The sequence below is a fragment of the Anopheles gambiae genome, chromosome 2 (assembly GCF_943734735.2).
Source record: "Anopheles gambiae chromosome 2, idAnoGambNW_F1_1, whole genome shotgun sequence".
Taxonomy (NCBI): Eukaryota; Metazoa; Arthropoda; class Insecta; order Diptera; family Culicidae; genus Anopheles; species Anopheles gambiae.
Window position 1 is genome coordinate 101,357,343 of NC_064601.1, and position 13,720 is coordinate 101,371,062.

A 13,720-nucleotide genomic window follows, 5' to 3' on the forward strand; every position below is an offset into this window, starting at 1 on the left:
GTTAGCTTGTGTTTTTTGCTACCTTTCCAGCCCTATTTTTATGATCGCATTTTTTGTTTTATTTAATTTATGTGTACATTAACGTTTTATGTTTTGTTATGTTGTTTTGTGGGAGACATAATACTTCGCCCATCTACACACACACGCACCAGTGCGTTCCCCCAGAGTAACATTTTGTTTGGGCCACTTCAGCCGCGCAAAAATCGGTCGCACGATCGCACATGATGATGATGATGCAAGCGAATCGGGTCCGATGAGCCGGCGAATTAATATTCTACAAACGAAATGGAACCCACTCCGTGAAGCCCCTCCTCCTACCTTTCCCCGTCTTGATCTTGATGGTGATGAATTCGTACGAGATCTTAACGAAAGCGCAAGTGATATCGCGGGCTCGGTTGGAGTTGGCTGAGAATAAGCGCAAAAGCGACGAACCCCGTTGCCGTACGGTCGAAGAAAGCGTAAGGAGTTGTCGGAGCCCCGGCGTTGAGACAAATGCAAAGCCACTAAATTTGATGTCATCGCCGCGTGTGTGTACGGTGACTCTTCAGACAGCCACAAAAAACGTCATCCAAATAAACACCACCTTCTTTTTCGTTTTATTTCAGGGAATAGAAAACGAAAACAGAAACTAGCTTGTTTTTGGCTTCTGTAAAATTAATGCGCATGGGACAAGACAACACCAAAAAAAAGTCAACCCTTTACACTTTGCTCCCTTCCAGAAGCATGCGCGGCTCACCACGCACCACGAAGTAAAAGTAAATCTTTGTGATGTTTAGGGCCAAAACAAACACACTGCGACTGCTAGTAGTTCGCACTTCCGACGCAACCCGATGCAGGGAAGATGCCTGATTGCTTTTTGTGCGGTAATTACTCGCTTCACGGTCTCTTACAACGATCGCCCTACAACGCCATCGTAAAGCATAAACTCGCGCCCGCGCGCTGCCTACTCGATAGCTCTTGTCGGTGGCTTCGGTTGGTATGGGGGAAGTGGCAAGTGTCACCGAAAAACGATGCCATCGCCAGACGATTACAAAAGGTGCGATAAGAAATGGGCGGAAGGCCGGAAGATTGGTGTTTCGCTTCCGTATGAAACACCGCTGGGGTGGAAAGCGTAACCATAGGAACGGTTCCATCAACGAGTGTCTGATGGAAAATGTCTCTTTCTACAGGCTAATGAAGGTGTACACAATGCGCAAGAAGTAGGATGGGACGGAAAAGTGTCGACTGTTGTTTAAAAAAAAAAGCGCGCCGCGCTAGGGTGCGTCTGAAGATTGCGCTCCGACAAGTAAGTCACGCGGCCATATCGACAGCCATGAATTAAATCCTCTCACACGTATGGCGTACGCGTCCCCGCGTTTTGCATGCATGCGTGTGCGCCTGTGCGCGTTCGACGCCAGAAGGCCATGGATGTGACCGCTTTGTGGCCCGAATTGCCGATGCGCTGGTGACAGTTTAGTTGTGGCGGTGTCCACGGTACGCTGTGTGTTGTTTTGTCTGTGGTGCGATGGGCTCGGCTCGCAGGTTGCAGTGAAGTGTGTTCTTTCCATCCAAAGTGACTGTTTAGTGTAGAGTGTTGCAGAAAAAGGGCGTCAGAACTTGGTTCGTGTAGTGAAAATTAGTGACAAAAAAGGGATGTGAATGTTCACATTAAAGAAGTGCGCGTGTGTGTGTGACTACTAGTGTACCAGTGGTTAATAAGCGGTTGAAGAAGATAACTTTTCCAACAGCCCTTTTCTTCAGAATGTTTAACGACCGAAAGCTCACCGGAACGGGCCACGGATTCGTGAAGGCGTACAGTAACAACTGGCTGTCGCAGCTGGGTGCAGTGTACAGGTACAGACGTATTTTCTATTCAGTTTTCAATGGTTTTACTTCTTGCAAGAGCGATTGGAGAAAAGCATTGGTATATGCAAGGATGGGTCAGCTCCAGATTGAAATTCCAGTTTTCATCTTGCATTGAGTAAAAAATAAGCCCAAGAAATTGGGCTTGAAAGGCCGAAAAAGAATGCTTATAATTTTAAAATTGCCCAAGGTTAGCCCAGAGATGTCAACGACGTGGATCCGTAGGTTCGATGCGGCCTGCAAATTATTTCAATCTTTCAATCGTGGCCCTCGAAATTCTTGTAGCTTCAGAAATTTTTGCAGATGTGAAATTAAACCACAAACATGAAAAGAAAACTACCTTTTTTTTAGATAATTAAGACTCGTCTGCCGGAATTTCCAAACGCAACCTCAGCAGCGAGTACGGCCAAAGAAGTTGCCAAATCAAAAATATTTGGATTAAAAGCGGCAAAATTACCTACTTACATTACCTTTAAGTCATTAATGCGTTTGTCTACCAATCCGTTACTCCGGCATTATAAATTTCGGAAGCCTCAACGTCATCTTGCCTTCTGAACTTGGGGTCCTGCCTCGCTTCATCTGTCCTTGTGGACGCTATTTAAAAGGACTTTAAAAGGGCTGAATTGTCTAGTGTTATGCGCGCAAAACAACGCAATCAACAATGGGGCCCTTCACGATTCTAGTTAGTTTTTTGTATGAAGTTTGACAGTTGGAGGCTGAAATCATGTAAACACTCCATACAAAACCACACACAAAACTACCCTGCAATTTTCAGTCTAAATTATTCTAGCCTCAAAGCTAGAATTAGATTCGAGTACCTGCTCGAAAAATGGCAAAACAAGGTGGTGTTTACATTTATCCCAAGGTGCATTAAAGAGATCAGTTGATGGAATCTAGAATCAAAGTGTATGTAGATCAGGTGGTCTCATATCTTGTTTTTATAACCAATTTTGAACATCACTTTTTGAAAGAACGGGTGAAAACTTTTGCTCAAACAAGCTTTCTGGAGGCTTGATGAGTACACAAAACACTCATAAAATCTTCATTCAGAAGCAGAAGCGATAAAAATCAGCCTTCTAAATTCAAACACCTTGAGATAAGCCCACCTGTATATTATATCGACTTAGATAGCTGCTCGAAAACTGCTATACAATGCAAACAGCCTACGAACTTAAAACGGAAAAGGCCCCAATACCAGAATGTGTTATGTCAAGAATCTGGCGAGTTTGAAATGGTGTTGTTGGTGGCTGAACGACAGCGAGATTAACCGTACCAAAGCTCTCGTACAACAACTCGTCGTTGTAGCGGCGGCGGCTCCTAGATTATCAATCGAATTCTTAATTTGTCTTCCCCAACATAGAGTAGAGTGTCAACGCTAGGGCATGCATGCATACATGGGGAGGGAGGGGGGGGGGCAATGATTGGCCAGCTACCCCAAAATCTGCTTGTTTTAGCCATGACTAGAATTTCAACGTAGCAATTCTCGAGTCTTATGAGATTTGAACCCATGACATGCATGTCATCAAGTCGTGTACTTGACCGTCACACCACGAGGCAAGTCTGCTTGGCACTCAACAAATCTGTAATATAAATATCAACAGTGTAAGTGGATTTTACCTTCTTGTATCATTTTTCAATGGTTAGTATTTCAAATATTAACATTTGTTTGCTCATCCAGTTACAATTTCTCTACTTTTTCCGAGCAATGACTGTTTATCGATTCATAAAAATCAGCACTTAGTGATCGCTAACTTTCCTCGCCCAGCAACACAGCACATAAAGCGAACATTGCGAAAGTTGATCGTTAAGCTTTCATCAGTGAGCCCCAATCATGCTAGTTGTGACCTTCATGTGCAAACAGTAGTTAAGAAAGTCCCTTTTAAGCATGTTGTTAATCGAGACTTGTTTCTCCTCTCCTTCCCCTCATCGCCACAGATATGAATCACCGAAGGATGTGCTGCGCAAACCGAACCACCAGCATCGCAAGATCGCACTGTACAGCATACTGGCGATGGCGTTCGTTGCCTTCTTTACGCTCTTCATGATCGTGCACGAAGCGGAACGCAAATCGCGCAACCAGATCTTGATCGAGTCCAGCTTCACGAACGAAACTGCCATCGAGCCGAGTGCGGGCGGGTACAACACCGTCCTAACGACTCCGCTCTCCTCGGGTATTGCAGCGAACGAAACGAAACCAATGAACGACGGCGAGGTAGAAGAAGGATCCTCCATGAAACGGACCCGTCGGCTACGGTACTACGGTGCGGAGCAGAAACCGACCGTCCGCCCGTCGGAGCTGGTCGGTCGCGATCGGTTGGTGCTGCTGCCAGCACGCTTTCTGAAGCCACCGTTGCGTGCCCCCGAGTGGACATCCTGGGAGGAAGCGAAAGAAAGCAATTCCACCCAAGCCGCCGACGAGGCGGAACGTCGGCGGGATGTTTTGAACGTCGAACCGAAACCCTTCCAGGTGGCACCGTTAAATGGCCAACCGGTACCGATCGGATTCCAGCAACCGCGCGTCAATCGAACGCCGAAAGCACTCGCGCCCAACGATTGGACACCCTCGAACGTGCAGGACATTGTGCGGCAGCTAACGCTGGCCAAGCGCAAGCAGCAGCAACAGCTTCAGCAGCAGCACCTACTCTACTACAACTACCCGTACGCTCCTCAGGCTCTTCAACCGGCCGAGTTTAACCACCCGGTGCATCCGAACCATCGCGTAAAGTTCAGCGGCATCTATCGCCATCCACGGAAGGAGGGTGACATCACCACGCTGTTTGGGGCGTCCTCTCAAAAGCCTCGCGAAGTGCATCTGCAAGCACCGCAGCTCATCAACCAGCAGCTGCAGCCCGATCGGCTCTACAACTTCAAACCCTCCAACCCGAGCGAGGTGAATCTGCTCGCGACGGAACAGTTTCGCTTTGCACCGGCCAGCCAGCCGACGCCCTCGGCCGACAGTGAGGAGTGGCCAACGCGTGGTATGCCTTTCTCCGTTATGCTTAACCTCGAACCGATGCCAGTGGTTGGACTTGGTACGAAGGGCTTTGCGCAGCAGCAAAGGTATCACCAACGGAAGCGCATCCGCAACCCGTACCGCAATCCATACCGTCAACCGGCCTGGCCGGAGCAAACCTTTGCCCAACTGACGCCTTACCAGCAGCAGCAGCAGCGTGTAAGACCCTCCACAGCACAACCGTATCGGGCAGTGCCGTTCGGACAGGCCGCTAGTGACGAGTACGAAGGTGGTGAGAACTACTTCCGCAAGGAGGGACGTGTACCACCGCGTATCCCTCCCTTCTCCGCTCCCTTTATCGCTCCGGGACGGTTGATGGTACACTTCAACATTTACCCTCGGCATCAGGCGGTATCGCAGGTGGCGAATCGCAAATCGAGCCACGATTACAGTACGACACCGGCGACCGCTTCACTAGAATCGCTGGAACTAAATAGAGGAGAGGAAAGGCATCAGCCACAGCCCGTGGCACAGCAGCCGCCCAGTGAAGTCGCTCCACCAACGCTGGCACCGGTCACCTCCACCGTGGAGGTGATAAAATCGATCGAAATTCCAACACAGATCAACTTCGATCATGTCCCGCTGGGACGGAATCCACCGCCCCCGCTGCCATCGTTTAGCCGGTGGACGAGTGATGAATGGAGTGGCACTGGCCGGTGGACCGGTGGCGTACGGGCGTGAGGAAGGATGCATTTTCTTACAGTGCAAAGGGAATGATAGTAATTAGGTTGGTAAGACGATATGATAGGGTAGAGACACGAGGCTGGGAATCAAGAAGCTTTATGTTAGTTAATGATAAACCAATGGAATGCTTGTTTAACGTGGCATTTATAGGTCGCGTAGGTCCTTCGACGCTCTAGCGACGCGTAGGATAGCGCGAAGGATAGCATGGCTCTTGTGCACTTTGGAGGACCTTTTGCACGCGTTAGTTGCCGAAATAAAAAATGTCCATTTAACGAGGGATAATATAAAATTATTCTAAGGTTATCTGTTAACTAACAACATGAACGATATGCATTTTGCTATAAAATTCTGATAGAAAACACATTTGTCTAAAGGCAAGGGGAGATGAGATGTAAAATGTGTTGCATCATAAAATTCAAAATAAAATAGAAAAGGAAAACATATCGAACTCAATTTTTCAATTCAATTTCAAAAAATATAGATTGAAGGTTTATCTTTGACTGCAGGAACGTACATTGTAAATGTTTCACCATTGACTAAGAAGGTAAGAGACAATTATGATTACAACTCATACTTCTTCAACTACAAATAATTAAAGAACGTAAGAACACAACCTCACACATTTTGCGCTCAGATTGCACTAGACAGTTTTCTCTTTTAAGTGTTCTCTAGTTGAGAAATGTCCTTATTGATGAGAGAAAACGAATGCTGATCGATATGATCGTCGAGACACGGAAGACTACAAAAAGCATAAATAGCATTTTATGCATCGTACGATTACTCAAGTAAGAAGAGAATGGCCCTTAGAGATATGGTTCTTCTGTTATTATGCTTGAACAACGGAATCAAGCAGCAACCAGGTTTGTCAAACTTATGCCTCTGGCCTCATCGTTATTTTGAAATTTTCATTATTTTGTTTAACCTTCTCACAAAACAGAGCTCATAATAAAAAGTGGCCCACCCCAATACGATAGATTGAATACGAAAATTGAATGTACTTTGCTTGGTTCTTACTTTGTGGCTGATTAAAAAGTAAACCTTATTGCTTGATTGCTTATTGACAGCCACATGAATTAAATGTATGATCAGGAAATAATCAGCAATTCTTTACTTACTTACTAGCTTACTTATCCGGTGCTACAACCGCTTTGCGGTCTTGGCCTGCCTCAATGTCCGAAACCGCTCACGGTTTCGCACCTTCGTCTGCCATTCCGTTATCCCGGCCTTAATGGCGGACGCCTCCACGCCATCTTGCCACCTCAATGTAGGCCTACCACGCCTCCTCTGTCCTTGTGGACGGCCTAAAAAGACTTTACGGGCTGAGTCGTCCGTTTCCATGCGTATAACATGGCCAGCCCACCGGAGGCTTCCGAGGTTGATACGCTGCGCGACAGTGAGGTCGCCGTACATCTCGTATAGCTCGTCATTATAGCGGCTGCTCCATTGTCCTTCCACACATACGGGGCCAAGTATCCTTCTGAGCATCTTCCTCTCGAACGCGGCTAAGAGGGATTCGTCAGATTTGGACAGTGTCCATGTCTCAGAGGCGTATGTGAGTACCGGAACTATATAGGTACTATATAGTCCCAGCTTCGTCCGACGCGACAGGTTCTTTGAGGTAAACTGATTTTTCAGGCTGTAGAATGACCGGTTGGCAGCCAGCATCCTTGCGCGCAACTCAGCTTCCATGCTATTGTCGTTGCTGACCTTTGACCCGAGATAGGTGAATTCTGGGACGACTTCAAACGTGCGTTCACCTATCTGCACGTCACGCCTACGTAGGTTAACTCTGCAATGGGATGCGGGATCCGAAGCCCTCCGAGGGATAATATAGGCTTTCCTATCCAACTCCTATTCCGATATGTCCTCGTCGTGCAGAGTGGTAACATGTGCCTCCATATATTCTAGCTTGGGTACACGAGCTAGATCCAATCCCTTGGGCAGATGGTGGCATATGGCGAACCAGGAGAGGGGTGGGCATCCCGGGAAACTGGGTGCTTGAACAAAACGGTCACCCGGTCTTACGGAAAATACGACTACGGAATTTTCGAAACGGACTCAACGATACCGACCCTACGCATTAATTTTTTTTAGCTTAAAATTGATGCCAAGAAGTTGTACGGAATAGTTTATGCAGATAATTTTCACAATGCCTTGCCTTAATATAAAATACAACAATTCTTTCAATTTGACATAAGAATGCTGCTTGAGCGCTGCTTAGAACACAAATATGGACCCATTTTAATGTGGACCAATTAACTGATGCAAAAACCAAATTCTACCAGCCACCTGTATCGTTTTAATAAGCCAAATAAACCACCTTTGATCCACCCAAACTAACCGAAGCAAACTAAACCATATTAGTTTGACACATCTGGCCTAGTACATTAATCGGATAGGAGATTTACATTTACTACTACAATACGGAACGCGGTTCCGCTTCCACTCAAACAGGCCGGCCGTAGTCCGGCAAGTCTCTATTATGAATCTGTTATGATTTGGTAAAATGGCTAACAAATGATTGTGTTTTAAAATTTGCACACAGAAAAATGTATGTTTCCTCTACTTTGTCAAATCATTAATCTATTTTTGACCATCCAGAAGTCCAAACCATTTGAGCTGCTAATAACAATAAATTATTTGCCGGTCTTAGTATTCGCATCCCTTTGTTTACAAAACGATTTGTAATGCCCACTGTTTCTGTAGATTAGCCCAGCTTCTTAAATGGGCTTTGTTATTTATTTCCGTATTCTTTAGTTTAAAAGCATGCAAAAACACCATTTAGCTTTAGCTCTATTTGTGAGCGTTTCCTTGAAGAATGTTGATGGGTTTTGGTACGATCATACGGAACGGTGTTTTAAATCTGCCATCTAAGGCCAGATAGATATCAATCTTCAACACCAAAATGACTACTTTTGACAAAGCTTGGGCTCTTTCTTGTTTGAAATAGAGGACGTATTTTGTTAAAGTTTCAGACACTCCCTAGTTCTCTTCAAGGACGAGAAAGATGCAATCATTCCCCCATTACAATGTTACCGAATGTTTCAAGATGCTTTTTCCATTTTAAATATCATCTACAGGTTAAGGGATAACATGTCATGAGTATCGAAAAGAGAAAAACATGAAATTTCTTCTTTCTTCTACCCTCCAAACCTTGACCTCTACACCACGTACTGTCCTGCTCGGTATGCCTCATCTCGATCGTGGCCCGGCGCAGTGGCATAGCAATACTACTTTTACTAACGATTATCTGACCAGCTGGACGACCTTCGATGGGGCGGGGAATGGGCTAAACCCAGAGCATCCGTTCAGCCAGCGAATCTCTAACCTTCACCCTTATGCCGATGACAGCGTCGACAGGAGGACGCTGGACGATCGTTTTCCCCTTTTGATCGTGTTTTGTTTGGTGGACATTGATTTATGATGACTTCTCAGTACCGAGATCAACCGGATCCGAGGGATGCTTCATAATCAAAAAACGTAAAAAAGCATACTACATTATAATCGGCCGCAAAGATTGTAATGTTCCACCCAGAAGGGTACAGGAGAATGCAATTGTGCACAGTGTCTTCGTGTTGTTGCTGTGTCGATTCGTCATCGGATTTTATCGAATTTCCGGATCCGATTAAGGCAGGGGTGTACAACTCGATATGGAGTAAAATGAAGTAAAATGTTTCATTAAATGTAGTATCGATCGAAAAGGTTCTACTAGTTAAATAGCCTTCCTTAACGCTGTTACTGTGTTAAAATCCTTTGCTTATAATTTTAAAACTATTTAGCGGAACAGTTGAAGTTCCCTGTACTACAGGCTCGTCCCTTTTTGAAGGCTCTCGTGTTTGGACATCACCACATCCTTCCTTTTACTTCTCTATGTCTCTCTCTCTCTCTCGCTCACTTTTTCTCTCTTCCCTTCTCCCACACTAAACCGCTCGTAATTGCATTGTGTCATTAATTGTAAAGCTTTTTTGCAGGCACATTAAAATTGTCTTATCGACGTCTTCCCCCTCCGATGGTCCTTTCTAGAAGGTGGTGGCGGTGAGCGACGGCCATGCGATGCGGCCATCGACTTTAAATCACTCGCCTCGCACCCTTCAACGGTGGTGCATCTTCATTCGTGTATTGCTTTTCCGTTGAATGACACCACCGGCGGTGCATGGTTTCGATGTCAGATATTTCCTGCTTTTATAAATATGGCCAGCCCTAGGTAGTGTGACCAGTTTCAGCAAAGGCAGACGAAGAAAGGCAAGAGTCCAGGTGGACGCAGACAAAATTAATCGACTACGATTGTCGATCGTTTCGCGGGAGGGATGCCGATCGTTCCGCCGCGATCCAGTGGAATCTGTGGTACGGCGGTGTGTGCAACGCTAAGCGTGCTTTAGCGTTGACCGGGGCCAAAAATGGAGCCACAGATTATGCGAAAAGAACGACACGACCAGAAGGTGTATATGGTAATGTAAAACAGCAGCAAAAAACAAACCGAACGAAATGATCGAACGAACAGCAACAACCAAAAAGACTGCGCCCCATCATTAAGAATTGTCAACAAAGTGAACCCGTTAAAACGGGATGCCGATGTTTGCATGCATGCGTGAGTCATCCCGATTGACAAGTTGTGGACAAAGCTCGAGTTTTTGCATTCGTTCGTGGGTCTTTTTCGTGTCCACCGTTGTTATATCATCACAGGTTCATGGAGAAGGCGATAGTCTGGAACCGGAATCGTCCTATCCGGCGGTGAGAATCAAATCAACATAAAGGGGAATAGAAGAAGCGAGTGAAGGAATTGAAACGACTGGAAAAGCCCCAAATAAATTTGGAATGTATGGTTTTGAGCAGAATAGCTTAAAATAGACTCCTTAAAGACCGACCACCCGTCACAGTTTTATCAACTTGAAGAGCTTATCATGGTCTTAGTTTAGGCAGACAGTATGAGGACGCCCAACTTATCTTACTCCTATTTCTATTGAGGCCTTGCTTCAGATATTCCCCGATATACGTCATACTCGATATACGCGATTACGCTATACGCTATTTTCTAAATTTGACAGTTCTTCGAGCAAATTGTACTAATCAGACGAATGTCATTCGAATCAGATCGAATGTCAAATGCAAAATAAATTTCATTATGGTCGAATTTCAAAACTATTTTTAAAGGTATAAAATTGGTATCTTCAGTTGAAATCAATTCAAATAACTAATTAAGTGGCTACAGCCTACCACTTTAATCAAAATTTTAGAAAAATTAGGTATAATTGGACTAAAAATGTCGAAATTCGACCTACGCTAATATTCGAGATACGCTACTACCTCTGGTTCTCCTTAATAGCGTATATCGGGGAATACCTGTATATTTCTCCAAGATACAAATGACATTCCGTATTCCTTAGCGATCGATCGTGATCCTCGAGTAACAATACAAATGTGTGATGTACTGATCGACCTTTATGGTGCAGTGTGGTTTACGCATGATACTTTCAAACTCACTGAAGACTTCAATCCAGCAATTATATTGTAAATTACTGCCGTAAAATTCCCCCAGCTAAAACCCTTTTATAGGCGCTAAAAAGTGTCAGATGATGAAATGTAAATAGCCTATGAATTACAAACCACGAGCAATTAAAAAGTAAACGTCCGATAAAAATGGTCACAACATGAGCTAAAGCAAACCTTTCAAGCTGGCTTTACAGCTTTTGTGCAACAGCGACTCAAACAATTTCAAACACCGCTTTTAACGATGACTTTCACTCCAAATCTAACAAAAAAATGCTCACAATTTATCATACAATTTCGGTAATCTACATAATCGTACGATTTAAAAACATCTTATCAACACCCTGCCGAAGCACCGGGAAATGGCATGGTCTGCAGGTCTGCTCACTGACCCGGTCACATCGTCAAATGCAAACCCAACCACTCAGCTATCTCGTTTGACCGTGAACTACTCGAACAAACCGAACAAGCGAGGTGAAGCGCCGCCGCCAAGCGGTTGGTGCAATTGGCAAGAATATTTTAGAAAGGCAAGATAGGTGTCTAGGTGGGTGTGCAAAGATCTCGGCGACGAAATCCGACCTGGATGGAATGGATGGCTACTGCTGGGAGTTTTCCCAGCCACACTTACCCACTTGCCGGTGATGTTCTTTGCGGCACGCCACACACACACGCACACACACACATAGGACACACCTAATGCAACAATCTTCAAAACCCAGTACGCCGACACGTGACAAAGAGTGCAACCTAAGAGTAAGTTTGAATAAAATGTTCACCCCTTTATGCCCGGAGATGGTGCAACAACTCGGGTGTGTAGATGGATTAAAGTTTTGCGGTAAAAATTATAGCACATCACCACCATCAGAGGCAGATCGTTGCCATCCATCATCCGATAGAACACCGATTCCGACGGGCATTAGCTACGGCCACAGAAGCGCCCCATAGCGTACCCATTCATTCAACGAAAGAATGTGTTAATTAAATGAGCCGGTCCACCCTGTTTTTGCATGAAGCAGCCGCGTCCACTACGGGGTGCAAGCAATGGGAAGGATGCGAAACACGGTGCTTGATTGAGTTCCGCTCTTTTATGACCGCCACGAGCGATCACCCCTGGTGCTGGTTGGTCCCCGTTAATAAAGTGTGCGCTTTTCATTCACTTGATGTAATTGCGGTACAAAGGCTTCACACTACCCCCGTCCTAGCGGATCGTTTATGATCAAATTTTCCGACTGTACAACGCAAAGAGGGAAGAGGAAGGGTTGGCAAGTGGCGTTACGAGCCACCTAAATTATGACCACTCGAACCTTTGCTCGAAGCATTGTTTCAATGCTGATGCTGCCTTCGTTTATCTGTTTTTTGGGGCTTTTATTTACCGAGAAGATAATTGTTACGGGGCTGCAGTTAAATTAGCTGACGGTCAAATTAAATTTCCTCCCGCATTGGGAGCGCATGCGCGCGACGGTAGCAAAGAGCTGTAAAAAGGTGGGAAAAACGCTGCAGCAGGAAAAACGCAAGGGCGTTGAATGGAATGGTATTGCTGCATTGCTGTTTGATTTAACATATTTGATTAACGTCAGCGAGCAAACGCGAGCTAGGTTCGTCGCTTACGTCCATCCGGACAAAGGTTCAATTGAAGACTTTTGGAGGATGAAATTGCCCTCTCTCAGAACGATGCTCCAGTTTGTATTGAAGGTCCTTGAAATCGTGGCGTGTTTATTAGTTAGTGAAACGTTAAATAATGATTTGCGACACACTTTAAATGCAGTCATTTCCCAATAGAGAGCATATTTTAAAAGAAAGAAATTAATATACATATTTTCTTATCAAACGATCTTCACCATAAAATGCGTCCATAAATATCGCATAGTTAAAAAAGAGCCGAGTTTCCATCTAATTAATAATTAATAAACACCTTCAAATATTGTTATAAATCGTCCCCCAATCGACATTTATACTTACGCTTCTCCGCCTCCTTCCATTAACCGATCGTTATCGCAACTGGCAGCGGTACGAACGGTGCCACCATCATCACCTTCTAATCATTATGCCTCTCTCTCGCGCGAACCATCTCCGTTTTCAACATCTGCCGAATTGTTTGAACTAAGCTGAGAAGCTTGATTTTATCTGCTGCGGGGTTGCGTTGAAATGGACTAACTTGTTCGCCGCTCAGCTGGCTGGAAACGTACACACAATGCAAAAAAAACCCAACTAAATAAAATTTAGCATTCAACCATTTTGTTAGATTGAGGGACGAGAAAAGGAAGAGGGAAACAATTTTGGAACCTACCATTTTCTCACCTTCTAACGAAACGGACTCCACCGGGCAAGCAAGCTCTAGTGGCTGCCAAAACCGCGACCGTCAGACATATATTTGGCAAACATTTGCGCTGATTTATTGAAGCTGGCGTGTGTCTTTGCGGCGAGTCAACACTCTGGCCAGATGACACAACCGCTCGGGGTGCATTTTAGTTCGACTAGAGCGTGAGGAAGGAACTCGGACCTTACTGTGCAACAGAGCCGGCGAACGCGGCTTAATTTGTAATTTAACTTAGCAAACGAAACCGGGATTTCCACCCCAAAATGTAAGGTTCGTCGCTTGCAACTCTTCAACCGCAAAACTGTCACACTTTGTAAACAATGGTATGTGTGGGTGTGTGTGGAGGTTTTGTAGCACCAAATTGCCGGCTTGTACAA

At 45.2% G+C, this 13,720-nt stretch overlaps 1 protein-coding gene across 2 annotated transcripts; it reads left to right on the forward strand.

The window, feature by feature from the left end:
* Window positions 1–36: 36 nt before the first annotated feature.
* Window positions 37–5,992, forward strand: LOC5667337 (uncharacterized). Of its 2 annotated transcripts, none has more exons than XM_001688827.2 (2): window positions 37–1,833; window positions 3,778–5,992. In XM_001688827.2, the coding sequence occupies exons 1-2, from the start codon at window positions 1,742–1,744 to the stop codon at window positions 5,534–5,536; spliced, it is 1,851 nt and encodes a 616-aa protein (XP_001688879.2). In that variant the 5' UTR covers window positions 37–1,741; the 3' UTR covers window positions 5,537–5,992. The 2 variants fall into 2 exon arrangements, with proteins under 2 accessions (XP_001688879.2, XP_061501049.1); XM_061645065.1 differs by having other exon boundaries at window positions 37–1,690.
* The last annotated feature ends 7,728 nt before the right edge of the window (window positions 5,993–13,720 follow it).